This window comes from Rhea americana, unplaced genomic scaffold (genome assembly GCF_003343005.1).
Source record: "Rhea americana isolate MKP2758 unplaced genomic scaffold, rheAme1 scaffold_414, whole genome shotgun sequence".
In the NCBI taxonomy this organism is placed as follows: domain Eukaryota; kingdom Metazoa; phylum Chordata; class Aves; order Rheiformes; family Rheidae; genus Rhea; species Rhea americana.
Window position 1 is genome coordinate 244,608 of NW_028186551.1, and position 26,120 is coordinate 270,727.

General features: G+C 45.0%; 1 protein-coding gene across 1 annotated transcript in view; it reads right to left on the bottom strand.

The window, feature by feature from the left end:
• Window positions 1-3,703: 3,703 nt before the first annotated feature.
• Window positions 3,704-26,120, bottom strand: part of LOC146590253 (uncharacterized) — a 38,175-nt gene continuing 15,758 nt past the window's right edge. The window contains exons 2-15 of the mRNA XM_085314912.1: window positions 25,112-25,194; window positions 20,383-20,553; window positions 19,610-19,759; window positions 18,001-18,042; window positions 17,153-17,237; window positions 16,204-16,281; window positions 14,984-15,050; window positions 12,434-12,622; window positions 11,861-12,036; window positions 11,207-11,368; window positions 9,894-10,003; window positions 8,839-9,028; window positions 8,078-8,195; window positions 3,704-7,469 (exon numbers count right to left, since the gene is read on the bottom strand). Coding sequence (XP_085171038.1) covers window positions 5,725-7,469; window positions 8,078-8,195; window positions 8,839-9,028; window positions 9,894-10,003; window positions 11,207-11,368; window positions 11,861-12,036; window positions 12,434-12,622; window positions 14,984-15,050; window positions 16,204-16,281; window positions 17,153-17,237; window positions 18,001-18,042; window positions 19,610-19,759; window positions 20,383-20,553; window positions 25,112-25,191 — 3,363 coding nt within the window. The 5' untranslated portion in view covers window positions 25,192-25,194 and the 3' untranslated portion in view covers window positions 3,704-5,724. The remainder of the gene's footprint in view (window positions 7,470-8,077; window positions 8,196-8,838; window positions 9,029-9,893; window positions 10,004-11,206; window positions 11,369-11,860; window positions 12,037-12,433; window positions 12,623-14,983; window positions 15,051-16,203; window positions 16,282-17,152; window positions 17,238-18,000; window positions 18,043-19,609; window positions 19,760-20,382; window positions 20,554-25,111; window positions 25,195-26,120) is intronic.

Sequence of the window (26,120 nt, forward strand, 5' to 3'; positions counted from 1 at the left end):
TCCCAGGAGTGCTGGTCCAGAGACCCCCACCATGTGATTTGATGAGCAATCAAATATATATTTGCTGTGAAGGCAAAGCTAAGTGTGATTTGATGCGAGAGCGCTGGTGAGTCTCAGCACCCTGTGGCCCACTGCTGGATGTCTCCTGTCAGGGATTGACAGGAAAGTAGGGTGCTTGCACAGGAACTAACCCAGAAGTCATATTTTGGGCCTCTCCAGCTGCTAGTTTACAGTTGTGGTCTTGAGTTTCTTGGGATTAAAAGCAGCAGTTTGGAGTTATCTTCTCAGCAAAAGCCAAGAGCTTTGGGATGTTTACGTCTTTATGGCACAATCCCCTCCAGACTGCAGCCAGGATTTGGGGGTATAGAGGCAAAGCATTATATTAATGCCCCTGCCTGCCCCTCAACTAGCCTGGGAGAGTGCTGGATGGTGACAGCTCACAAGCTTCCTTGATCTTCTATCCCTAAGAAAGTTATGAATAATTTATTGCATGCATCTTGATGACCTGGAGGCAAGGAGAACACTTCTGCTAATTCACTGGATGTAGAATTGAGTGCATAAATGTGGGGAACGTCTTGGTCTACAGTGAACTAGACCCTCAGATTTGCATTAGTGCCAGGGCTCATGGGAAAGGAGTGCTACAGATCTCAGCATCCAAGCCCTGAGGTGACAGGTAAGATCTCTGTGTCCCTGTGAAGGCCAAGCCTCCCTCTGTCTTGTGTAGCACCCTGACTCTGGCACCTCAGATCATTAGTGACAAGTACAAAAGATATATGTGCTTGTGAGATCAGCCTGTGTCTGSCAGCAGTCGTGCCAGTCAATGCCAATAAGTGCCACTACCCAGCAGTCATCCGTGGTGCAGGGGGACCAGCCATGCACAGATGGTGATAGGATGCGTTGGCAAGAGGTGGGGCCAGCTGGTGCAAATGCACGCTGTCCGTTTCCCCAGGTCAAAAGTGCTGCCCTGTGACTTTTGTAGTGCTGACAGATGTCTTGACCTTAGCAAGCTGGAAATCCACTGAAACCTGGTACAGGTTAAGCCAGATGAGGGCTTTGTGACTGAGCCGAATGGACTTCTGGTGGATGATGCCAGGCCCCTTTGCTAGGTGGCTGCAACTCCCTGGAGAACAGGTGGCCGAGCCCCACACTGTCCCGGCCCATTGAGCCACTTTAGACTGGCAGAGGCTCTTGTGTGGCCTGGAGAAGTTGGGGAAGGAGAGACAAGCATTTATTGCTTTAACTGAGTGAGTAATTTTCTGGATGCAAAGCAAATACCTGAATTGTTTTCTAGGGCTTGGAAAATGAACCAGCAGGGGACCTGCAGGGGAAGAGAAGGCTTAGGCTGAGAAAGCTGATTTACTTGGAAAATAGCTTGATGACGCAGTGTCTGAGCAACCCTCAGAGCAATATGAGCTCCAAACAGAAAGCAAGTTGATATTCCTATGACTGGAGGACTTGGCAAGAGAAGCTGAACGCTGCAGCCCAATCTGAACTGCGCAGCCTTTTCCTCACCACCACGTCTAAGATGGAAAGGTGTAGGTCAGTCTTCCCTTTCCTCTACCACCCAGGAAATAGGTAGGGTGAAAGCTGGACTGGCTCCCTGCTGCCATAGAGGAGCCAAGTTAGGGACACTGTTTGAGTTCAGTGGCATTTCCTGAGATCGATGAGGGTGGGATATTTGTTTACTGCAGCTTTGTTCCCTTCTTGGCATTGCTGGTTGCTTGTCTTCTAAGTGGAGATCTGCCTGGAGGTGTTAGAAGGACTAACAAGTTTTCATCCAAGACCCCAAGCAAGGGGTCTCTCACTGTGGTCAGCCACAGCTGTGAAGCAGCTAGGGAGACCTGGCAGCTGGTGTTCTTTTTTTTTTTTTTTGGACTTGGTGAGAACAGATGAACGGTCTCAGCAAGTCCGTCTTAGTTGTGCTACATGATGAGCTGAGCCTGCCCTAGCCAGAGGAAAAGCTGCTAATCTTGGTGAGTGCAGTTTCTAGCTCGATCAACCTTACTGGTTGTTAGCATTTAGCACTGGGGCAAGGCTGCTGCATCTCGCTGAGACTTAGCTGCAGCATATCATCAGTCCAAACCTTTCTAAAATAGTGTTGTAAAATACTGAACATGAAACAGCGATGAGTACCAAGATGCCCTTTCCTTGTTGAAATAAGTTGTCTTTATCCCACTGATGATTAGTTTCATGATGTCAAGGTGAAGCTCTCCTAGCAAAGCCTAAATGCAGTACCATCAATCACATGTGCATGAAGCTTGGCAAAAACCTTGGTGAAGAAGCACACATTTTCTTGCTGCTGAGGTAGTCATTTCATAAAATCTGTAACCTTCCCTCCCTCYCTGGATGCTGGGTTGACACTGAAGTATTTCAGTCTGTGTGGAGCAGCAAACATGGGCAGCATGGACAAGTTGGTGAGTACAGGGCTGCCTCTGCCGTGCTGCAATGTGCCCAGGATCAGTTGTGTTTATCTTTTCTGAGAAATTTGTGGGATTTTTTTTTTTAATGAAGAAAAAGTATTAATCAAGAGCTAGGTTAGAGCAGCTCTCCAGGGAAATGGGCCCATATTCGGCAGACTAAGATGAGAAGACCAAAAAAAAAAAAAAAAAAATTGTTTTGCTTCTCCCCCCCTCCTAAATGTTTCTTTAAATGGACCTCTTTCTAAATTGCTCATAATTCTTTTATGTGACGCAAACTGGGAGCTCTTACTCTGCATTTGGTCCAGGTCCTCCTTGTTTGAACTGAGACCAGCCCAGCCATTGAGTCAGTTTACAATCTTTTAGCATGTTTAGAGTAGAGATTAATTTCTCTTCCAAGTACAAATAGACTTTTCTCATAATATTTACTGCAGTTTCTCCTTCCTGGAAAGACACAAATGAGWGTGTGGCTCATTTTACAGCAGCTCCTAAAAAAATCTGATCAGATTTGGTTGGCCTACCATGTCTAGAACTAGACCCTAGTGTCAGGAGCTTTGCAGTTCCCAGGGTGTGAGTATATCACCATGATCCTCAGCTGCAAGCTACAAATTGGCTTCCAGGAATTGAGCTTCAGCTAGGCATTCCAGCTGCGATCTACAGCATCTGGCTGCAGCATGTCAGGTGAACATCTTCCACAGCCTGCTGTTCAACTTAAAGCAGAGGATTGTTTCAGGGAGTTTTTCTTTTCAAAGATTCCCAGCCAGGCAGGTATCCTGCAGCCCCAAGGCATCCGTGGGTGGGGTCTTGCCCTCAGTCCTCAGCAACAGAAAAACAAAAAAGAYCCTGCTAACTTGCAGGGTTATCAAGGCAGGGTGCCGCAGCCCACCRTGCTACCCAAGTACGATGCGTCAGGCTACCTCTGCGCTCCCTGACCTGGAGGTAACTCACGCTCATTCAAACAGCATGGAAGGAGATCCATACATACTTTGCCAGCTCTTTTTGTGGTGGAAGGGGTTTTTATACAAAACAGTAGTAACTGTGGGCAGATCCAGTCCCACTGTGAGGTGCTCAGATACTGGCGGCTATAGAGAAGAAAGGGAGCTAAAACCTTCAGCAGCATGGCCCTGTGCTGCGGGTGGGTGCTGCCCGGAGCCTGGACAGGTACTGGAGGACCTGGAACTGTTTCAAGGTATGGACAGTGTTTTGCTAGCTGCCCCCCCAATCCAAGTGCAGAAAAGGGAAAACAAGAGTGGGGGGGGGGAATACATGCAATTACCACACCACACTGACAAACAAACTTGTGTCCCTTTTATTGAAATTGTTACATCCACAGCTTTGGAAAAAAGACCATGAATGCTTCTTTAGTGTCCATATGTGAGGGAAATGATGGCAGGCGGTTTGTATCACAGTTATATACACCTTTCATCATACAAAGGCCACCAAGGTGAGTTGGGACAGAGAATGCTATAGTTGGTGAGTTAAAAACTGCATATACCAAATTGAATTCTGATTTTTCTCTAGCTCTGCCTCAGCCCCTGATGGGGCATTTGGTGGCATGAATTTGGGGTGCTGGCTCAGCTTCCAGCCACCGACTATCAGAGGCACGTGGAAGATCAGTGCAGGCAACTGGCATTTATTGGACGATTTTACAAAGGTGGCTTCTCCACCTACGTGACTACTGAACCATGGCAGGTGTTTGCAGCTCCAAGAATGGTTATGGTAGACACTCAGCTGCTTGCAGGGGGCACTTGCTCCACAAGGATCAGCTTTCAGTCATTGCAGTTCATATATGTCTTTCATCCTTCCTCACMTGTTCACTCACTGTTAATTGAGTAAAAGAGGTGTCTGTCTGAGAGAAACCAACTTCTTTTAGAAAATTTTCACATAACTGTCAAATGAAACATCCTTAACCTTTGAGACTTTTCCCATTGCTTTCTTAGCATCTAACAAACTAATGTGTCTGCTTTAGCTTCTTTATAAAGCTCAGCTAGCAGCATCAACGGCCTCCAAGCAAGTCCCATCATGGCTGAAGCTCTTGGGGGAGCTTCCTTAAGTGGACTCACAGGGATGCTCCAGGAGGCCAGTGGCTGTATTTCTTCTGGGGTGCAACACAGCCACCTCGTTAGCACATCCCTGCCTGGCACTTCTCCATACCTAACACTGCTGGAGCACATTGGGCATGTACTTTGCTGAGTGAAAACTCATTACTACCCTGAGACAGCATTAGTACTGTTGAAGCCTGGATAATCTCAGCTTTACAGGCTGACAGCTTTCTGGCTTGTTGGGACTTTGCTTCAACATCTACTTGACAACACTCTCTACTACTTCCACAGCTCCTTGACTTCTTGCTAAAGCCAAATCCTACTCGACACTCTCTCTTCCGCCCCTTGTCCAACTAGGGATTTGATTAGGATCTCCATCCACACTGCCTCTGAGATTTCACCATTATCAAAATAATGTTATCCTTCCTAGAACTAGAAGGACCAGCTACTCCCAGGGGTGACCACAGAAGTGTTCATAGCTCTGCTGAAATGATTGAGCTAGAGTTCTTTGTAGTAGCTGTGGCTCTGCCAAATGCTACCTTTGGGAGAGATAGGAGAAAAGAGAAYGCATAATTAATCGGAAAAAAGAAATCTTGGGAGTAAAAAGGTTACTGACAGCTTCTAACAGTGGAAGCTAGGCYTTGGGCTCCATTTGGTGTTTCTGGAGCACAGCCTCAAGCAGTAATGAACACAAGTAGCAACCTAGACCACTGTGGGACAAAAGGAAAGTGAGAAGAGAGAAGTAATGGTGATTTCTGAGACGGAGGTGAAGGGCTTTCCTTTGGATGAACGGTGGTGATGAACAGTGACTAGTGGAGAATTTTGTGCAAGCTTAAAGATGATAGTTAACTAATTCTGACGGTGTTTTAGCTGCCCCAGTTCTGCAGTAATCCATATACACTAATAACTGGAGAAAACAAAGCAGAGTTTCTCCTTTCTCCCTTTAAAAAGAAACAGAGTAAGACTCTAGATCAGCTAATTCAGGGACAGAGTCTGGTGGCATTCAGCCCACTCAAGTACCCAGACAATTAAGTGTCTTCAGTAGAAAAAGAGTGTAAAGAAAAAATAAAGAACAAAAACAAACAAACAAAAAAACACCACCCAAACCCAAACAACTGTTAAACCCCAACATTACGTACATATTAGTGTCACTTTACACTTACTGCTCTATGCAGCCTGATTCTTCAGACCTTGGTCATATCTTACAGAATATTTTCTGCTGCACATACACAAAAAAATATTCAGTTCTCCCACACCTGTCCCCCCTAGACAAACGTTTCTTCCGCAAATGCCACTGTATCATGCTCCTCTGTGGCCACCTCTGTTGGTGGCTGGTTCCTGAGCCACTCCACCCTGCTCCGAAGTAGTTCATTCTCCACTGCTTCTGCCTCCATCACATGGCAGTTCTTGGTTTCATCATGCTTGAAATATTCCCTGACAGTGTTTCGAATAGAAGCTGGGAGGATGATGCGGATAGTGTGGCTGAATGTGTTGAAACCCTTGCTCTGGATTGGCGCCTGCGCCGTTTCCACTGGTTTGGTCTCCGGTTCCTTGGGAGTGGAGGCACTTTGGGGGCTCGCTTTTTGCTCTGTCTTCAGGGATGGGGTTGTTGGTCCATGGTGGTAGCGCCTGGAGATGGACTGGAGGACCAGAGGGGTGTTCTGCCCATAGAAAACTGTCTGGGGGATATGGACTCTCACAGTCTGCAAGCTTTTGGCCAGGCTTTGCTCACTGCTGCCACTGCTGGCCGAGTCGCTGCTGCTGGTGTTCACTGGGAATCTCTCCTCTTCCTCTTCCACTGGAGACCTCCAAGAGCTTTCTTTATTTCGAGCCATGTAAAAAGTTATCTTGGTGCGCTTCAGGCTTTCCTGGCTTGGAGGGGAGGCATCAACACTTTTGATCTCAACATGCTTCACTGCCTTCTCGCTATGCTGCTGATATCTAAGCTGTGGTGAATTCTCACCAGCTGGGCTGGGAGCTGGATGCTCAGGATTTTGTTCAAATTCCTTGAAATAATCCAGGCCCCTGAGTCCTGGGCCAAAGCCCSCTGTACACCTCAGCTGTCTCTCCTCTTCTTCCCAGTCAGTATCAGTTAGTAGGCTTCCTGTGGCTGCTCTGCTGATGGATGCAAAACTTTTCATTTCCCCAGAGCAATGGCCGCTCTCTGCAGCCTTGGGTTCACACTCACGGCAAGTGTCCAGGTCACAGGGATGTGAAGGCAAAGGAGATGTCAGGGATTTGTGCCACTCTTTCAGGGACCTCTTGGCAAYCTTGGGGGACACAGCATGAAGCCTGGCAGACGTTCCAAACATGAAAGGCAGGGATGAGACATCTGTGGGACTAATAGCTGATGACTCTGAGCAGTAGGAGAAAGCACTGTCTAAGGAGCTCAGTGATGAAGCAGATGGGGAGGTGGTGGTAGAGGACAGGCTAGAAAAGCTGGACCTGTTGGACAGACTGGATTTCTGATGGCTGAGCTTCTTCACTGTAGAACTGGTCTGAGGTGATCGCCAGAAGTTCTGTCTGGCCTTATTAACCCCAGGGCTTAGACCTTCATCAATCAACTTCTGACTTTCCACCTGCAGTTGCTTGAGCCTGTGGATGTAGTCGGTATGGCAGTGCATGATGGTGGCATCGCAGCTGGATTGACGGGCCACTGGCTCATGGCTCTGGGCAGGAAGCTGGGAGCTGAGGCAGACACTGGGCTCTGATGAGCATCGGTCCCTGGCTGGGCTGAGGGAGCGTATTGAGCCGATGGAGCAGAAGGAGCCCTCTTCTTCCAGGAGGTCATAGCTGTCTGCGCTGGCGTTCTTCTGAGCTTTGCTTTGGTAGCAAGCTGTGATCTCGCTGAACAAGTCCCAGTCTTCCTGCTCCTCATCCAGTAACAAGCTGCTGGATGGTTCAAAAATGGCATCTGTTTCAGGTACTAGGTGGTGTTTTAGTCCTTCTGGGTCACAAGCAGTAAACTCCAGCTCATCGGAGGAATCATCATGCTGAGCCAAGCCTATTCCTGGGGCAGAGAGTGCAAATTAATCCGTTGCTTGTGTCTCCTAACCCAATACAGCACCTTACAACCATGGCAGAGAAATATTATCAAYTCCATTTTGCAGATGAGAAAACAAAGATTCACGATTTTACCAGAGACTAGAGCAGGACTGGTAACAACACCAAAAATTCTGGCTTGATGAACTGAGCTTTCACTGCTAGTCTGCATTCATAGGATAATTAACAGAGAGGACCCGCTCTCTTTCCATTCAATCACTTGGTTTAACTTTAGAAAACTAATTTGGAAGAAAAGGTTGCTGAGATATGCATTGCTAATGCTATTCTAAACTCCTGTGGTGGTACTCTAAGCTGGAATGGCTGAAACAGATGGAATAGCAGCCACAGAGAAAGACAATCTTGTTCAGGGACACATTGAAGGTGGTGTACATCAGCCCCCAGCTTTCCCCTTGACTCCTGCCTGTGCCTAACAAGGAAAAAGAAAACCAAAACCAACTATTTTTCAATGATTTTCCTTAGTAGAGAGGTGAAGGGAAAGCACTCTTTCACATGTGGAGTTTACATATTTTTAAAAGATTTCAAACATTCCTGGAAGACACAATGCCATCAGCTTACCTAGGGAGTCCTCTGAGTTTTTAGACTTCTTTTTGTCTGGTCTTTGAAACAAGGAAGCAATGTCACCTCCAAAGATTTCTGCTGAGTTTTCAATCAGGAATTGCACTAACATGGCCACCTATCAAAGATACGAATTCCTGGAGTCAGTTTCAAGAAAATACCGCCAGTTATATAAAACAAGTCAAATCAGCCCTGGGAGTCATCTCAAAGATGCCTTTTCTCAGACAAAGATATTATTTCCTACAGAGCCTTTTGCTCAAGAAGCTGTGAAGCATGCGGCAACACTTCTGTRCTAACCACATCTGGGGCAAGATGCTGATCTACATGAAAAAGTGAGCCTGGTAAGGTATGTTCTGTGTTTCTCCTTACTATTCACAACACCTCACAAACTATAAGTAATTTCCCCCCCCCCCATGCCCTGTTATGCTCATTGTTTAGCTTCCCTCTGCCAGACAGGTTTAGGTCCAGCTGAAGTGGCAGTGTCTAATGTAAGCTGCTCTATTTTCTTCTGAATGCCTGCCCAGAAGGCAAGATCATCTGGCAAAGCAGCCACAGCTTCTCTTTCTGCCTTGGATAAACTGAGCGGCTAACTTCCCCTACCAGCACGGGTGCTGCTGGGTAAGGGAAAGGATGAAGCTGCTCAGCTGGCAGTGTTGCTGATCCTATGCCTACTTTTAGTCTACAAAAGGAATACCATGCCCATAAAAGGCTATATAAAGGAAAGACTATAATGGGGCCAAACCCACAAAAAACTTACTTACCTTCTTTGTAGATTTGCTCTCCTCCTCAGGCCCAGTGGGACTAGGTAGCCATAGCATATTGGGTGCTATGCAAAGAGCCAGGTTGAAGGCATTCATCTGATTCACGCCCGAATTCTGCTCAATGTGATGTAGGACTCCAAAGAGGTGTCTGAGTAAAAGGAGGTTGGCCTCTGGGAGTTGATTGACGAGACTGTGCAGGGAGAGGGAAAAATGGAAAACAGGGTTATTCATAAAAATCTGGTTTCTGAATATGAGAAATTGCTTCCAAAGCTTTTGTCCTCTTCTGCCTTTTTGTCACTCCCCTCTACCAACTTGGGATCCACAACTTTGCATCCATATTGCCCAGCCTCTCTGCTTCCAGAGGCTGAGGGACCGAGGACAGATACTCAAGGCATGACTGAAGATGTCCACAGTGTCTCAGCCAACCAGAGAGCACCTGGCAGGGATGCACACGAGGCAACGCCCATGCCCATGTTCCAGTTACAGAGAGAAGGAGAAGGAGATTCAGATTCAAAAACTGAGCTGAGCCATCGACAGGATGAGACTTACTCCAATGCATATCCCACATGATGCTAACAGACTGTCCCTGSTTGGGGCAGCAGTTCTAAGGCAGTAAAGTCATTTTCAACATCCCAGTCACCATCCTGGAAGGGCAGTTTCTTCTAATGGTCAATAAGGCATCTGCTTTGTTTTGTGTACATAATTTTTTTTTATCATTGTTAAGGATCTAATTCCACTAATATCTGATGTAATCCTGGTGGCTGAATTACTGTGGCTTTTCAGTTTGTTGGTTCTGGTAATTTGAACTTGTCACCAGAAAAGATTTTTCTAATGACTTTTTTTTTTTTTTTTTGGCCAGAATGTTAAAATGTTAACAATGTTCATAAAAGATTACTGAATGGAAAATGTTCTGACCAGTGACGCTGACAAACAGCAAGAGCTCTACTGTGGCCTGGAGCCAGATCAAGAGTCTCCCAGAATATGATGACTATGCTTAAGGCCATACTATTCCCCTTCTCCCACTATGAGAAGYTTTTACAAAGTCTTTTACAAACCTTTTGATGGTTTCAATCTTATGTGCCCGATTTTCTGTGTCCACAGCTTCCATCCACAGTCCGTGCATGTCTGAGGATAGAACACTGTCAGGTATATTTCGGAGAAAATCCTGAATTAAATATATATATGTAGAGCAGTCTGGTCAGTTGTGAATTTCTTGTGTTGGTTTCATGATGCATAAAGTCAGTGTTTATTCATATTAAGCACAAGATAAAATGAGATATGACACAAATACATTTCTTTTCCCCTCCCCACTCCTACCAAGCTGTCCTCTGGGCTCTTCATTTGCAGCACTGCAGAGCCTTGTCTGCAGGTTAAGTTGGAAGAGGGTGAACAGTCAACCCTCATGCCCTGCCCCTTCTCAGAACAGGATTGCTCTCTGTATTATAACAGTAAAGGACGAATATCTAAGTATTATAGTCCTATTCTAAACATTTCTAGCAATGGAGATTGTTGCTACTTTTCTCAGGGGGCTATTTAACAACTTAACATGTGTCTTTTGTTGGAAAATGCCTGAATATCTTCCCAGTAAACATTTTGCTGTACTAAGCCAAGTGCAAGAAACAAGGATGTTTATTGATATTTTGGGTTCCTGAATTGTTCTAATCAGATTTAATTACCAGTGCAAGAGAGAGACTTTTCCTTATTAAAGCTTGGGTCTTACCCCAAGTTCAAACAGCCCCCCACATAGATTCAGGAACAGTTTTCTCTCATGCTTGCTGGCTGATTAGAGGGTGAAGGCTCTGGGTCTAATTAGTACAGGCTGCCTTTGAGCATGGCTTCTCTGCTGGGGGATGCAGAGCAGTCACGCTCAGATGGAGTCACACTCCTTCGACATCTCCCTGCAGTCTCCTCTGTGTGTCCAGAAAGGACAAAGAGCAGCTGTGCTGCTGTCCCCATAAGGCTTCATACCTACACGAGCATAGCATCTGAACTGTTGAGCCCAGACTTTGGCATGCTGTTTTGCACTGTGAGATAACTTATGCATGAATACCACGGTTATCTCAGAGTTAGACACTAATGTACTCTGTGGCAGGAGGCTGTTTTGTACAGGCAGATGCAAAATGAAACACTGTCCTCAGGGCCAATGCACATAGCTGCATGTTAAAACAGTCATCTTCAGGTCAGACAGATACCTTTGTGCACATAGATGGACCAAGCCATTAGGTGACAATCTTGTTGACATGCTTGCCTGGAAAATCTTTTGTCACCCCCACAAATCCTCCCTCCCCACAAAGGCTCATGTTGCTTCCTTAATAAAAGAAAGAAGGTACAACTAGCCTGGACACCTGAGTTATTTGGGCAGACATACCGTGATGATCGCCGCAGCAACAAAGACTGACTCTCCATCCACATGGACATCATCTCCAGAGTTCAGTTTCTCTTTCAGTTCCTTGCAAGTCTTAGCATTGGCAGAGCGTCTGAAAATGCCCCTGGTAGAGGGACCTTCATGGTACAGCAGGAGCAGCATATCCTAAGAAAAAGCCCAATCATACTTAAAAGCTTAATGTTCTACCCTATTGCTTGAGTGTATTATGCCTCATATATTATAACATAATTTTAGAGTAAGATTTATCATGATTGAACCAGTAACAAAGTCCATGTAGGTGCTTTTATCCTGTAGCAAGTGTGTGTTCAGTTGATTCTTGTAGTGAAGGAGGTCTAGGCAATGTAGCATTGGTTACTCCAATGACATTGTGCCTTGTCAGGTTGTGATGACCTGTTTGGAGATGCCCACTGAAACAGGATGGACATCTGTGTAGGAAGTGACATAGATGTTGCACGAGGGGATGCAGGAAGGGATGCTTTCACCCTTGCTACTAAGCAAGATCTGAACCACAGGCAAATGCTGTTCTTCCTCCCCATTCAATCCCATAAATATCACAGGTGATTTTAAATTCCTGGCTTTAAACAGGTAGTACGCACAAAGTTTTTGCCAGGACGTACAGCACAGGCTGCTCCTTACCATGATCGGCTTGGGAAGGATCCCATCTGGACAGACAGAGGAGAGAGACAGGCCAAAGAGTTTCCGTGGGGTGGTAGGTGACTGGGAAGGAGGACTGCCTGTAGGCGTACTGGAACTGCGGCGCAGGGCCCAGTCAATCAAGGACTTCTTCCTCTTGGTGTGTTTCTGCAATGATTCTGAAGCAAAACACAGGTCTTTGTTACACACGTCTCTCCTTCCTAACGGCCAGCAAGTGATTGCAAAGTTCCCAGCAACACACACCATTGCTTGGTGAATGAGGATGGTCAGACAATACACAGCAGTGAAACCACTGGTTCATCTTTCAACCACCAGCACAACCATTATTTACTCACTGTTCTTCAGGGAACCTTGCTGTTTTTCAATGTAAGAATAGGACTGAAAGCTAGTTCTGAAGTAACTTTGACAAATTTAACTCCCCTGCAATTCCTTCCTCTTTGCATACACTCAGGTGTGAGAGCCACTTGGAGTAAGTGTGTCACGTTGGAGGACTTAAGTACTGCCATGGAGAGCAGCAGTCTCTGCCTCATCGTAAGACATTACTTCAGCTCCTACCTCTACGCAGCTGCATTGAAGCTTGGAGCCTGGGCTTCAGGACAAACTGGCATTGTTTTTCCTTCGGGAGCTGATCAAGGAGGGAAGCCTCTGTCCCATCAGCCAGGAGGTTGTTATTGTTGGTTCCTTGTTGCTGGTCGACAGAGTTTTGGAGACAGTTCAATGCGATGCTGAAGGGATGCTCATGCCCTGTTGAGTAAAGAGGGGTATAAAGGGCAAAGGAGCAGAGCTATGCAAAAGCAGTTCCAAATCTGGGCAGGGGGAGGCAACAACATCCAATGGCTCCCACTGCAGCTGGGCTTTAAAGTAACACTGCTCATAACCTTCGCCTGAAGCCTAGAGAGGCTAGGGCACATCTGTGCATATATGTGACCACTGCTTTACAAACAAGTATATCAAGTTATACCTGGCCAGCCACTCTTCTTTAGCAGCTCTCCAGAGCATTATATAACAAATCACTATTATCAGAGTTTGAGATCCATTACATTAACAAAATACTGTAACTACCCTACAAAACCAGTCTAGTGTGTCCTGGATGGAACAAAATATAAGCATGTGCTAGAAGCACCTGGAAAACACCAATGTCTACAAATAAACATGTGCAATCTAATCAGCTCCATAAGAACAGTCTTATGACTACTTGGTTCTTGGAGCAAGATCTCTTCAATAAACCAACATTCAGAAACTCCCTGGAAAGCCTGGGGATGTATCTCTTCACCTACTACTGAAAACACAACATGAGATTAAAGCAGAAATTTTGTTTTGCATAACTAAGCACTACACCACAGGACAGAATAGTCTGTGCAATGGCCGAACCATCAATACATCTTTCAGAGATGCAGGCAGCAGTTTACATGCATCTAACAGCTTTGGATTAGATGCTGGATAGATCAGCGGGTACTTCCTTGCTYCCACCCTGGCTGGATCCTAAGTGGTGGGCTGCTTAGTGCACGAATGTGCTGCCTGTCGGGACTGGCTGTGCTACCTCGCTCTGGCCAGCAGGAACTCCATGAGGACAGAATCCTCACGATCTTTTGGCCTGACAGAAGTGCAAACTCTCAAGAAAGTTTTTTTAAAAAAGAACAAACCTAAAACACCACAAACATACTCAGAAGAACTAATTAAAGAGTTCTGAATTTCAGGAAAAGTTCAAATCAGGCTTGATTTATATTTTGTCTTAATGGCTCATCCCTAAATATGATTCCATCATTGAATCAAACATAATAATACAATTTGTTATGAATTACTATAGGAAAAAACAAGAGTATATTTTGCATGCTTTCCCAAATTAAAAATGTGGCCYAATTTTAATTGTTTAATTAATCTTATTTTGCGATCTTGTTTTTGTCAAAAATGCACWCGTGAAAACTATTATTATTATTATTATTATGATCATCATCAGCAAACTCCAGCTGCAGTGATCTTCATGCTGAACGCCTAGTAYTTAACAGACAAAACTTGTTTCATTTGAAATGCTTTGTTGTATTTCTAAAATCACCTCTTACAAATCTCCAAAACTCTCTTCCATTGTAGCAGTCTTCAAACTCCTATACATGCACATTTATTTTCCCCTCAAGCCTCAGAGGTGTCTATAACCTAAAAAGCAGTTGCTTAAAAAATGAACTTTTCAAATAGGCAGACTGTAAAAGGCATTGTCCCACATGGCCCATCTCTCCTTCCGAGGTTAGATCAGATGCTAAAGAGCCTTATGAAACAAATTAAGTGTTTAATATGACATGACATCTTGCATGGAAAACAGTTTCTTTGTTTGTGAACTGAAATGCAATGAAAAAAAATAAACACCCMAAAAAGGAGGATAAATGTGTTAGCTTCTTAATTAGAGGTTTAAAAGTCACCAGTGGATCCATTTAAAAATTCTGCTTCCTTCAGCTACCAAACTGCTTTCACCTGGACCTACGTCCCTGGTAGATGGCAACCTAACTGCGATGACTTGTTCTGCTTTTGGTGTGGCCTGAATGCGAAGAGCTGCACGGTGCCAGGTGTTGCTATGTGTGACAGATGCTGGTGGGGGCCTCTTCCGCCGCGTCATGATGGCGGAGCGAGGAGGCCCCAGGCCCCGGTGCTGCCTGTGGRGACAGGAAGGCTGCACGAGCGGCAGAGGAGGACAGCCAGCCTCCAAGCATGCCACTSTATGACCTTGGACCAGCAGCCATGAGGATGGGGGTGGAAGGCCTCGAGGCATACCCTGCCTGCAGCCCCTGCTGCATAGMTAAAGCGTCTCAAGCCAGCCTAAAGGACTCCTGCACACATGGAGCATCTACTGAAGAGTGGAACGGGGGGCTCTCACCCAGAACTTGCTTGAAAAAGGGAGGTGAACGTGAAGAAAAGCTTCAGAGACGTTACCATCCCTTGATTAAACATGGATCCTGAGACTATAAGCCAAGTGACAAAATAGCTTGACACAGCCCCCCCACCATTCCTTCTTTTAGGGAAGAGTGCAGTTTGACATGTTTCTGTGGCATACATACCAGTGTCATTTATCAGTTATTCTAGCAGTGGTGGAAATGACAGAAATGGGAAAGCTCTTACCAATGAGYGGGTAAGCAGAGTCATCTTTTCCTGAGATCACCCAGAGGTGGTGGTCATTTGTTCTACCCTGGAAATTGAGGGACAGAGAAGAGAAAGAAAATTAGGTCAAGGGGGCCAGGATGAAGGTCCGAGAGGCTGCACACCAGGCAGAGAGCAAAGCAATGGATAGAAATAACAGCTGAGTGGGCCATGGGGCAGGAAGCATGTGGCCATCTCCAGGACCATGGTGTGGCTGAGAGGGAGAGGTGTGCCTGTCTGGTACGCAGCGGAAGGGGAAAGGTTCAGGAGACAGAGGGATTGGGAGCTGGCAGGATATAAACCCACATTAAGGTTTCCTGAATGTCCACCCAGCAGGCTCTGATTCAGGAAATCCCTTGACACGCTGAGCAAAGCACCAGCAGCGGAGTCCTAGTGCTTGCTCAGGAATGTCAGCATCGTTCACGAAGCGCAATAGCATTTTCCACCTCAACAGGCCATTGCATTTAGCTGCTGCTGCCAGGTGAGGTTACAGATCTGCCTATTCCTACCATCCCAAGTRTTTCCTACATCTGCTTGCATGCCAAAGCACAGCCACACTTATATGACATATTGTCCTTGTATGTTCTGCAAGCTGAAGAAAGGCAAGAAAGATTCATCTCTCCTCTCATGGGGAGCCACGGAGCATGATCAGCCTTGTGTTCATAAAAATACACAYGAACTATATATAACACAACTGAAGTGATTTTCTTAATATGCAGTGAGAATGAGGCTTCTCAGGTCTATTTCAGCAATACATTGCACAGCCCTCCTTGGTATTAAACTACTGGGACACTATCACAGCCCCTGTTAATTGATGGACACTGGGAAAAGGGAAATGGTAATGGGAAATGGTTTGTCTGACAACAGCACTGATTTGCTCAGTCATTTCACAGCTACATTAACAATCCTTAGACAAATTTGGCTCAAGACTAAAGCTGAGCACGAGCTTTGAAGTCTTCTGAAATCCAAAGGACTTCATTACACCAGGTCTGAATTTAATGTGGGTGTGTAAGTATGTCTGTGTTTCTATTTTTTTTTGTATCCACACAACCAGTTTGCTTCATCATGTAGTTGAGAGAATATTAATGCCTTGAAGTTTAACTACAGCAATTCTATACTCCTCCACATCTGCAATATCTCATAAACCAGATGTTGCCAGCCTCTCAAGCTAAGACCTGGCAAACTATACCATAGTCACTTACAGGAAATCCAAGCTGTTCAAGTGTCTTCTTGATCACACTGTCTACAGTTTCCACATTGGACACTCTGACTGTGGTAGTCTAGAAAGGAAAACAAAGAAAATACAGATAAAAAGGTATGAAGTTTGATTGCAGATTTTTGTAGCTTGAAAATCAGGGAAAATGTCACTAATCTTTCTTCTGACTGCCTTTACTAAATGTTGATGGTTAGACGAGCTGTGCTAATTCAAACTACACTGGAATCATTGTTAATGGTGATGGCTATGCAGTGTGAAAACTATTCCCAGCTAGTTCTATCACTGGTTTATTATGGCATCCAAAGGCTTCACCCAGTGGAAATCACAGGAACTGGGTAGTGTTCAAATGCTGCATTTGGTCACATTAGTAGTAATGCCGTGGTCACTCCAAAGGGTGAGTGTGGCACTAAAAAAGGGTGAGTGCCTGAGGTCCTTCTCTGAGAGAAGAGTCACCAGGAGATGAAGGTGACCCACCAAGCTTGGCATGAAGCCTAGAAATGTAAGCGAGTAATATGAAGAGATAGGAATACATTCCAGTGCCTGAATTCAGGAGAACATCCCAGTGACTTTTTCAYGATCAATATCCTTAACTTACTGCACTGAAAATTGGAATTACTGGGCACTCAACCACAAACCATCACCATTTATGAAGTAAAGCAGAAGGAAAAGAAGAAAGAAGCCAGAGGCCAAGAATAGTCTTAAGAATTAACTGCTCTTTGGTAAGGGTCTGACTACCTCCCTATTTCCTAAACAAAACTGTCTCCAAGTGAGCTTCCAGCAGGAAGTATGCAGATGCACACTCTCTAAAATCTTTGCAGGTGGAAGTTTTGTTTTAAATGGGGATATCATCAGCATCACAGCCCTGTCTGCCTTCCCTCACCTCACACATCTCCATGCAGTATTGGTCTGATGGGCAAGTTCTTAGTTTTACTTACAGAAGAACAGTTATCGGCGTCCTGCACAAAGATCTGAAGGGCTAGAGTCTTCAGATATTCATTCCGTTTAGTTTCACTGATATGCCTGAATGTCAAAGGAAAGGGGAGGAATATAATTTCCCAACAGAACTCAAGAACAACCCTAAGATTTGGATCCAAAAGGTCCAAGTGACCTGCTCCTCGGCAATATAATAATAAAGATTAATTATGTCAGCAATAATAGCATACCAAGTTCACAGTGTGGTCAAAYGCTCTTACTGGCTTATTTATCTTTCTTTGAGGCCCCAGAAAAGAAAAACCCTACATGGCAATACTTTAATGCAGATGTGTCTAGCATAACTACTTCTGTCATCCTTATGGTAATGTTCTCCACAAATTCAGAGACAACTTCTTCACCTCTCTGTACCTACACAAACAGTTCTGCTTGGATGTTACTGGAAACCACAGTTAAAATTAAATAAATAAATAATAATAATAATAATAATAAACTGGAGCCTTAAGATGCCATGAAATATGAACTTTGGATCAAACCAAAACCTATCTAAAGAATCAATATCATTTGTGACATTTCCATAGTGATTAGCAAAGCCAATATCTAGCTCCAAAGGAAAAAAAACATGCTCCAAAAATGTTATCTTCTAGTGGATTTAATCTTTTCTCGACCGTTAAAACCAATTTCACTTTCACCAAGGGACTCTACATACAGGTTTCAAAAGGGGATTTTTCAAWTGGTATCTAGACACTTACTGTCCTGAAAATCAGAGGTGATTTGATTTCTAGCATCTTACTTTTCTTCTGAGGACTGTAGAAGAGCCACCCAGAAGGAGGGTAAAAGAAGTGTCACTTACCGCAGTAATGTGGAGAGCCATCGTTCCTTCACGTCAGCTGAGCTGAAGACAAAAAGAGCGGCAGATCATCAAATAAGTGCTGAGAAGTTAATAGTCTTTGGAAACTCTACCTAGTATCACTTATATATAGCTGTAAGTCAAAGTTCCTTCCTGCAAAGCCCAGAAACAAAAGTACAGTCTTTTCCTGGTTCTGTTCTATTTTAATGAGTAACAACAACAATAATAATAAAAATTCCCAGCAACAAACTGGACTACATTTCCTGCCCAGGCTGACAAGTGTTCAGATAAGAAATGAATATCTTTCTATGATGCTGGAGTTAACTAATCTTGTGGTCCTTTAATACTTTTGCAGTGACCTTTAATTACTATTTTTTTCTTCTGCTGTTTCCTTTCCAGTGTCTGCAGTTCCTAGAAGCTTCTGCTGCCAACAAAGGTTATTCAGGTCTCAGTGATGTGAAGGAAATGGGACTGCTGTTGAATTTGGATTAAAACACAAGTGTCTGCTTACATGTCAGAGCATGAGTCCTAACGCCAGGAATCAATATCAAAGGAGGGACCAGCCTGGCTTTTGAACACGATGAGACAGTGAGTGTGAAATAAGAATGTAGTTCCCATTTCTTTTTCCACTGAGGCAGCTGCCSTAGGAAAGCAGCACGAGCTGCCCAGACTAGCCCCACTGTCCAGTTGTACCAACCATACCCTGGGGACAGAAGGACCTTTGAAGACTGATGGCCTCTCTGCCTTGCAAAGCAGAAGATGAGCAGAGACATCTGAGCTAATGCAGACCTGAGCCTCCTCTCGATACACTAACTTTAGATTCAATCTAGCCATGCTACACAGAGTTCCAGCTAATTAAAAACTTACCTGCTTTTTGGTGAGCCTTATTAGCTCGGGCACAACAACAGGTTAGTCTTTTAGATGGCACTTGGAAATGATCTGGTTGTTAGCAAGYCTGCTCCCTGCTCCCCTGCCTTCCTGTCTCGGGGGTTAGCAAAGACTAAGCAAGCTTTGGATTGTGCTGCTTGTGCAGACCCATCCTGAAGACCCTCTCCACCTTTACAAGCTGTTGCTGTGGGCCTGGGATGGCCTGGCAGATACCTGCAGGAGAAAGGTTTGCCCAGGAGCTGCTCATGTCATACTAACGGTGGATAAAGGATTTAATCCTGGCACAAGGCCATCTGGCATTTTCCATTGGCATAACTAACCTGTTCTTCATAATGAAAAATTCTCAAACTAGGGCTAATCTTGTACAGAAGTGGCTGCTGGCAGTTGCTGAAACAACATACTTATAGGTTACATAATGGCACAGCTGGCTTGCTAGATTTGGATGTGCTATCACAGGACATTCTGCTGCAGGRTTAGCTCTCATTAGAACAACATTTGTAAGGCTCGGCTCTCTGGATTAAAAGACTCTCAGGGACCAGCYGATAGATATAATTTTAAGATGACTGTCTCCCAAGATCTAAGTGTTTCCCGCACTGCTAAACTCAACAGGAGAGTGGGTTTAGTAGGGTTCAGAGCCCTACACCCTCAGTCATCACTCGGCTTGATACATGGAGGACTTGGGCAGCTGCCAGGTTGCAAATGGAGGACTGGTGTCTGATGATACCTGAAGGTGACAACATAGTTGATGGTAGGCCAGCCAATGACAAATGAATTCTCAGGACTTGTCTTTTTCTCCGTTACTTCGCTGAGACAGGTGCTGGTCCATATTTCACTCAGGTGCACTTGCTTTTTGAGCTTCAAGCTGGAGGATGATCTGCAATTCAAATCATAGATTTCTTAGGCCAGATCCTAACATCTAGACCTCTGTAGTCTAGTAACACAGTTTTCTGGTTACGYTGATGTAGTGACAGCAACAGCACCCAAAAGCTAAATGCCTAGGCATGTGCAAGCACTACCAGAAGGTTTTGCAAGTTGATTTAGGGGTTGGTGGCCGCAGTGGGACAACTGTGGCTTAGAACAGTGATTCACTAGAGCCATAGGCAGGCAGATGGTGATTCAGGCTAATTACTGGCTATGCTGTCTTTCTAATAACTACAGTCACCCAAGCTGTTCACTTATGTGTTATATGAAACCCTGGCAGAATCAGTTTTCTGCACTCACTGCCTCCTGCCCTCATGCTATTTCTTCAAGAAGCCACATAAGTAAAAGGGCAAAATCACTTAGACAACCTTTTCCTTCAGGAAAATGTTGTGAAACATTAATACCAAGAGGAATTTCTAGAGATGAAAGGGAGAGGATGCCGTTTTAGGAAGAGGATGGACATTTTAGAGCCAAGTTTGAAAAGAAGGGTTATTCTGGTGCATGCCACACAAATAGCTCAGAGTCCAGCCTTAATCGGAGGTACTAGGAAAATGAGTGAGTGTGAATTCCTCTTACTTGGACTTGGCGATGATCAGTGCATCACTTAACAAAATCAAGTGTCTCTCTTGGGTCTGCAGGCCTATGGTTAGCTGTACTCGCTCGTCCAGGATGAAAGTAGAGCCTGGGCTGCTGCACAGCCCACTCAGCAGCCCATCATCTGAATGGGAAGGGGCAAAGGTAGYTTCCCTGCAGAAAGAAGAAAAATCACAAGATTTTGTCAGTAAGGCTTTCCCATAAGGGTTGATGGACACAAGTGGCTTTGTTTTGGAACAGCTGGATAGCCTAGTGCTTCTCCCAGCACTGCCCCTCTCGCTCTCAATTATGATCTGCATTTGCCTTCCTCCGCCCAAACAATTACATCAGCCTCAAGCCGATGTGAATACCTACACCAATTCTGGAGGGATTAAACTGCTCAAATACTCCTCTTTGAGTCATTTCTCACTCAAGTAAAATGCTTTTCCCCTGCATTGGCTTACGAGTTGTGACTCAAAAAGAAGATGGAAAATGACTGGCAGTCACTGGCTCATGGCACCACTCAACATGGAGTGTCAAGGGAATGCTAATGGAGACTGTTATTTTCATTTCTACCTATGTTTTCTGTCTGTATTGAACTGCTTGTCAATGCAAGGGCTGCTTGGGCTGCAGCAGAAAGAAAATGAACTGCCTATTCTTGTCTAATTCCAGCCACGTGATTCTGGTTTGCGTGGCTTAAATCCAACAACTTGTGTTTCAGCTGAGACTGATTTAGGTGCTGGCCATTTCCAAAAAAACCTGATGGTTGCTGCATGTTGATTGAAGTCAACATGCGGTCATCGGGATTAAACCAGATCCTCTCTCCATGCTCGCCCCAGCTGGGACAGCCACTTGTCTCCCTGCTCTCCTCCCGGTTCCCTTGGCAGTGCTCCCAGGGGTGTCCTGCCCCATTCTGCACTCTGGCTCGCACAGCAGCCCTGGCACTAGGACAAGTCCCTGCTGCCACGTCCTGGCCCCACCTGTCCTTCAGAGGTGGAATTGCACTGAATAAATACGGAATAGTTCTTCGCTGAGAGGCCGTGTTTGTGGGACCGGTCCCAAATGGATTGCTAACCTCTGAGAAATAGCTTTGGATTTAAGTAGATAGAAAGACACAGAGCTCCTCCTACTCCTACACATACACAAGAACGTGCATCTGGTCTGCAGGTAAGGGCCCCCGTGGACAGGTACCTGCCTTTCTTTCACCCTTCTGCAATACTGATCCAGTCTGAGCATAGTTCCTACACTAACAAATGAAAAAAACACATAGGCTTTAAGTGTAGTGTTTTCAACATTTCTAGCCTAACTCAGTTTCTGCTGGCCTCAGAAATCAGCCACTTTGATTTCATAGGACTGAGCTTAAAGTTATTCATTAGCAACTTTTGAAAATCATCCTCCAGTCACAGAAACACCTGCACTCTGACAGGCAGAAATTCACTCTTCCCTTCTCACCACCAGCAAGTGCCTGCCTGGCTTCTGCAGCCACTGCCATTACAAATGAGAGAAAAAAATCACCTTTAAACTTACTGTTAAAAGCTTCCTGCGTGCCTCACTTGAGCAGTGGGAGCCACACGATTGCTCAAGCTCGGCAGTGGATTTCTTAGCGTTGGAGGAGTTACACAGCTTCGTAAAAACAGCAGCAGGATAGCAAAAAAATTCACCAACACTCTGGTGGCCTAAGCAAAGATGGCATCATACCAGCTCCCTTCAGAGCAATCCATCATGAGAAACATTTAAAGCTCCCTCCCCTCACAAGGATATTCTCCGGCCAAATAAAGTCAAGAATTTGTGTCTTTTCTTTCCTTTTCTTTTTAGTGCATGTTGGGGGCAGGGAAGAATGGCAAAGAAGCCCCATCGCTTGGCCAGCAGATAACTGAATAAAAACAAATTCTGCCTTTTGTTTTAAACAGTCCTATGAGAGTAGCTCCTGCACGGATGTTTCAGAAAAACAGGATGTACCCTGCAGCAATTACCTATGGAGTGACAAAAAAAGGGGTGTCCTTTAGGAGGGCTGGTCATGGTCAAAATGTAAATCAGTTCAATGTTGTCATCTTTTTCTCATAAAGAAAAGAAAAAAAACAAGGTAAACAAATCCCTCAGGAAATGTTATTTATAAGATCGTTATCAGATCAAGGCTGACAGGAGCATGGGATGCCCTCATCCATGTCTAATAGTCATGTGGTGCTGCAGGAGGAAAAAGGAATGGAACTGAAGAGGACTTGGCCTGCACTAAAGGGCCAAGGAGCTTGGCCCATGGCTAGCACTTGATATTTTAGCTGACAATTTGCAGGTCTGGTGTGTTTGTACTTGACTCTGTCTGTCAACGCTTCTGGTGCTCTACCTCTGAAGAAACAAAAGTCAATGGAGCACTGGATGGCTCCAGAGTTGTGGGCAAAGGAGGAAGGTTTTCCCATCAAGGTCACCACTTAACCTGTCTGCAGAAGCTGGTAGTGAGGGAAAGCTGCTGTCACTTGACAGGGCACATGAATCTGCTGGAGCATGGCCAGGTCCTAGTGGTTCTCCCAGCAAATCATCAGAACTGATGCCATGCTATATGCTGTTAATAGAGAGCTGACAGACTCCTCAGCACCCCCCCAAATGCTGTTCCCAGCCTTCACACACTTCTAGAGTAATCTGTGTTTGGAAACACAGTCGAATCTCAAAAACAGTCCATCCCACTGGTGATCCCAGCAGATAGAGCAGGCAAAGAACAGATCTCCTGTGGTGAGTCCCCGCACGGAGTAGAACAGCAGAACACTCATTGTGGATGGAGGCAGCTGCAGTGCTGACACGAGAGTGTATCAACATGCCTGTGTCCTATTGCACCTTCCTCATACACCTTAGCTGTCCTCCACCTGCTCTGAAGGCAGGTATTTTTGCCCCAGGTCTCTCATTCTGTCAAGACCTGTGGTCAAGGCAGTATTATTGCCTGACCTTCCTCTCCCTGGAACAGCTCCTTCCAGATCTTTCATGGATGGGAGTATTTAACAGCCTCTTTCTCTTTGAATTTAAATTAAATCTCAGCCCTTTATTGCAGTCAGAGCACAGGGGATGGGTCTGACTCCAGTCTGTGCTCTGGCAGAGCACAGGCAGGCCCATACAGGGCTTCTCTTCACCAAGGTCATCTATTTTCATGCTTCCCAATTCTGCTTCTCACCCACAGCCACACACTGCTGGCACTGACGTCCCAGGACAGAGGAGCCCTTCACATAACGGTCTGCACTGGGCTGCTTCTGTCTCCAAAGTTTGTTTCTGTCTCTCTTTCCTCTGACATCAGTTGTTTCATTTCTTAGGGCACCTCTGTTTCTTTTCCTCATACCACTGCCCATTGCTGGTGGGATGGTAGACTAAACAGCAATGAATCCATCAGCTAAACATTAATTGACTGCACAGCCAGAATGACATAGGGAAGCTGGTCTCCTTAGCAGTCCAGCAAGAGGAGCTGGAACAGTGCTGCTTCTGCTGTTTGCAGGCGTAGGGGATATATACACACATATTTAAAGGAAAATCTCTTATTCTTTTCAGGAGGCATGGCTTCCCAAACAACAAACCAGCATGCATTTGTGTAGATGATGATGAGTGACCTGGTCATTTCATTTCATTTCAGGAGAAGAGTGCCCTGGATTTTGTGTCTGTGAACTGTGGTTCATTGCTCCTGCTTGGCAGAAGCACAGCAGCTTCCCTACAGGCATGGTGCCCTGCCTGGGTGAAAGGGAGGCAGTGTGGGCTTCCAGCTGAGTGTGAATTTGAGGAAAAATGCCCAGCTGACAAACCAGGAGATGAGGTCCTCTTCTTACCTGCAGACTAAGCATGACAGCGCAGAGAGCGCTACACTGTGGCCCTGCAAGCTCTGAACATGTCTCTGCTTGAAAGTTTTGCTAAGTCAACGGGCTAATGGGGATGGGGACACATGACAGAGAAGTCAGGAACACTGGAAGATCTCTTACTCAATTACACTTGGACTGTACAGAGCATTTCATACCCTAACGGCAAGGAACAGTTCCGCACTGCAAGGGATGGAGGAAGGGCACTTCATCAGCCAGTCCTTGGGGTGCTCTCAGGGCTGTACGGGTGATGCCTGAGCTGCCAGCAGTGCAAACGCTCCACTTAGGTAAGTAAGAGAACTGTCAGAGCTACGACACCAGAGAAACATACTGTAGAAACCTGCACACTTTGTACTCCCTAATTTTACCTGGGTGCCCTGCACTGTGCTGGACTGGATGTGATAGATATCAAACACCTAAACCTAATCCTGTTTGCTTTGAAAATAATCAGCTAACCTTGCAGATGTCTCCACCCCATTTTTGTTGAAGGCCTCTCATACCGTGGGGAACTGTGTGCTTTATCACTGGCAGTCTACTCTTGGCCTCTCAAACTAGACTCCTATGGATAACTAGATATTGTTGTGTGTGCAGCCAGTGGCACACAGAGTTCACCTTTGCTACGAGCATTTTTCCAWAAGGGTCAGATTCTTAACTCTGGTATAAAACTACAAACCCAGAGTAATTCCACTAAGCTCACTGGCGTTATTTTGGTTTACCTGCCCGTAATGGAGATCATTGCCTGGCACTATACATTTTTAAAGTACGTTCCAGCAAATCAGAAAATCTTCCATATCTGTTTGCACAAAAATTAGCCTTTATATTGTGAACTGAACTAGAAAAGCAACTTGGGTTTGGTCTGTATATGGAGAAAGGTAAAAAATAAGGGCTCAGAATAACATTTCTTCTACCTGGGATGGTATTTTGACTTGCTGAGAGCTTTAGTAATGGCAGAAGGGGCAGATCGTCTTCTTTGGACTATGGGCTTCATTTTCTGTAAAAGAAAAATACATTCCCATTAGTGTGGCCATCTGAGAAGCAGCCCTGCTTATTGCACTCTACAAGTTTTCTTTTTATGTGTGAACATACACTGAACCTCACCACTGAAGGCCACAGTCTGTACTCTCAGAGACACTTTCTTTCATTACTATTAAAACACTAGTCAATTCTCACAATTGAGTGGGACACTCAAGACTTTCCTAACTGGAAATGCCTCCCATTTTCACAGCTAAAGTTCAAAGTAATGGCATGAAATTGAGCAGAGAAAAAACTCAGGCTGAAGGTCAGGAAAAATTTCCGAACACTCATGTCTCATAGACAGTGGAATAGTCTGCTAAGGAAAGGTATGGAAATCCCATTTAAAACTGGACTGACAAAGTTCTGGGCAGCATACAATACTGTAGGAGCAATATTTTATGGTCTAAAGGAATGGATGAGATTATCTAACAGATTTTTCTCTATCTTTAATTTCCATGACCTATAGATTCAGCAAATAGACTGTTATTAAGCCCCTCTCCAGGTTACTCATCTTTTACTCAAGACACTCATCTTTTTTTTAAACAGCCTTAGCCACAAAATCTTGTGCGACACACAAATGATGCGACTATAATGGTGAGACTTGTCAGTGAGACATGGTAAGCATCCCAGTCAATATATACAATTGAAGGTCATAGGTATCCTTTTATTTGCTAAATGAATTTTGTGCTGGAGAAAAATGCTGGATTTTAGCCCTGGAAACAGATCCTTAAATGAAGAGCTCATGCCTAAGCATGGGATAATCTGTTGCAAAACTCATTTGTAATTTCTGCATGTGTCTGCGTTAGAACTTTAAGAACAAAAAAGTTGAGAGTATGCCGAGAATTAATGACTTCTCAACTTCTGAACGTATTAAGTWTGGAGAATCCTAAGAATAAGAGAAAT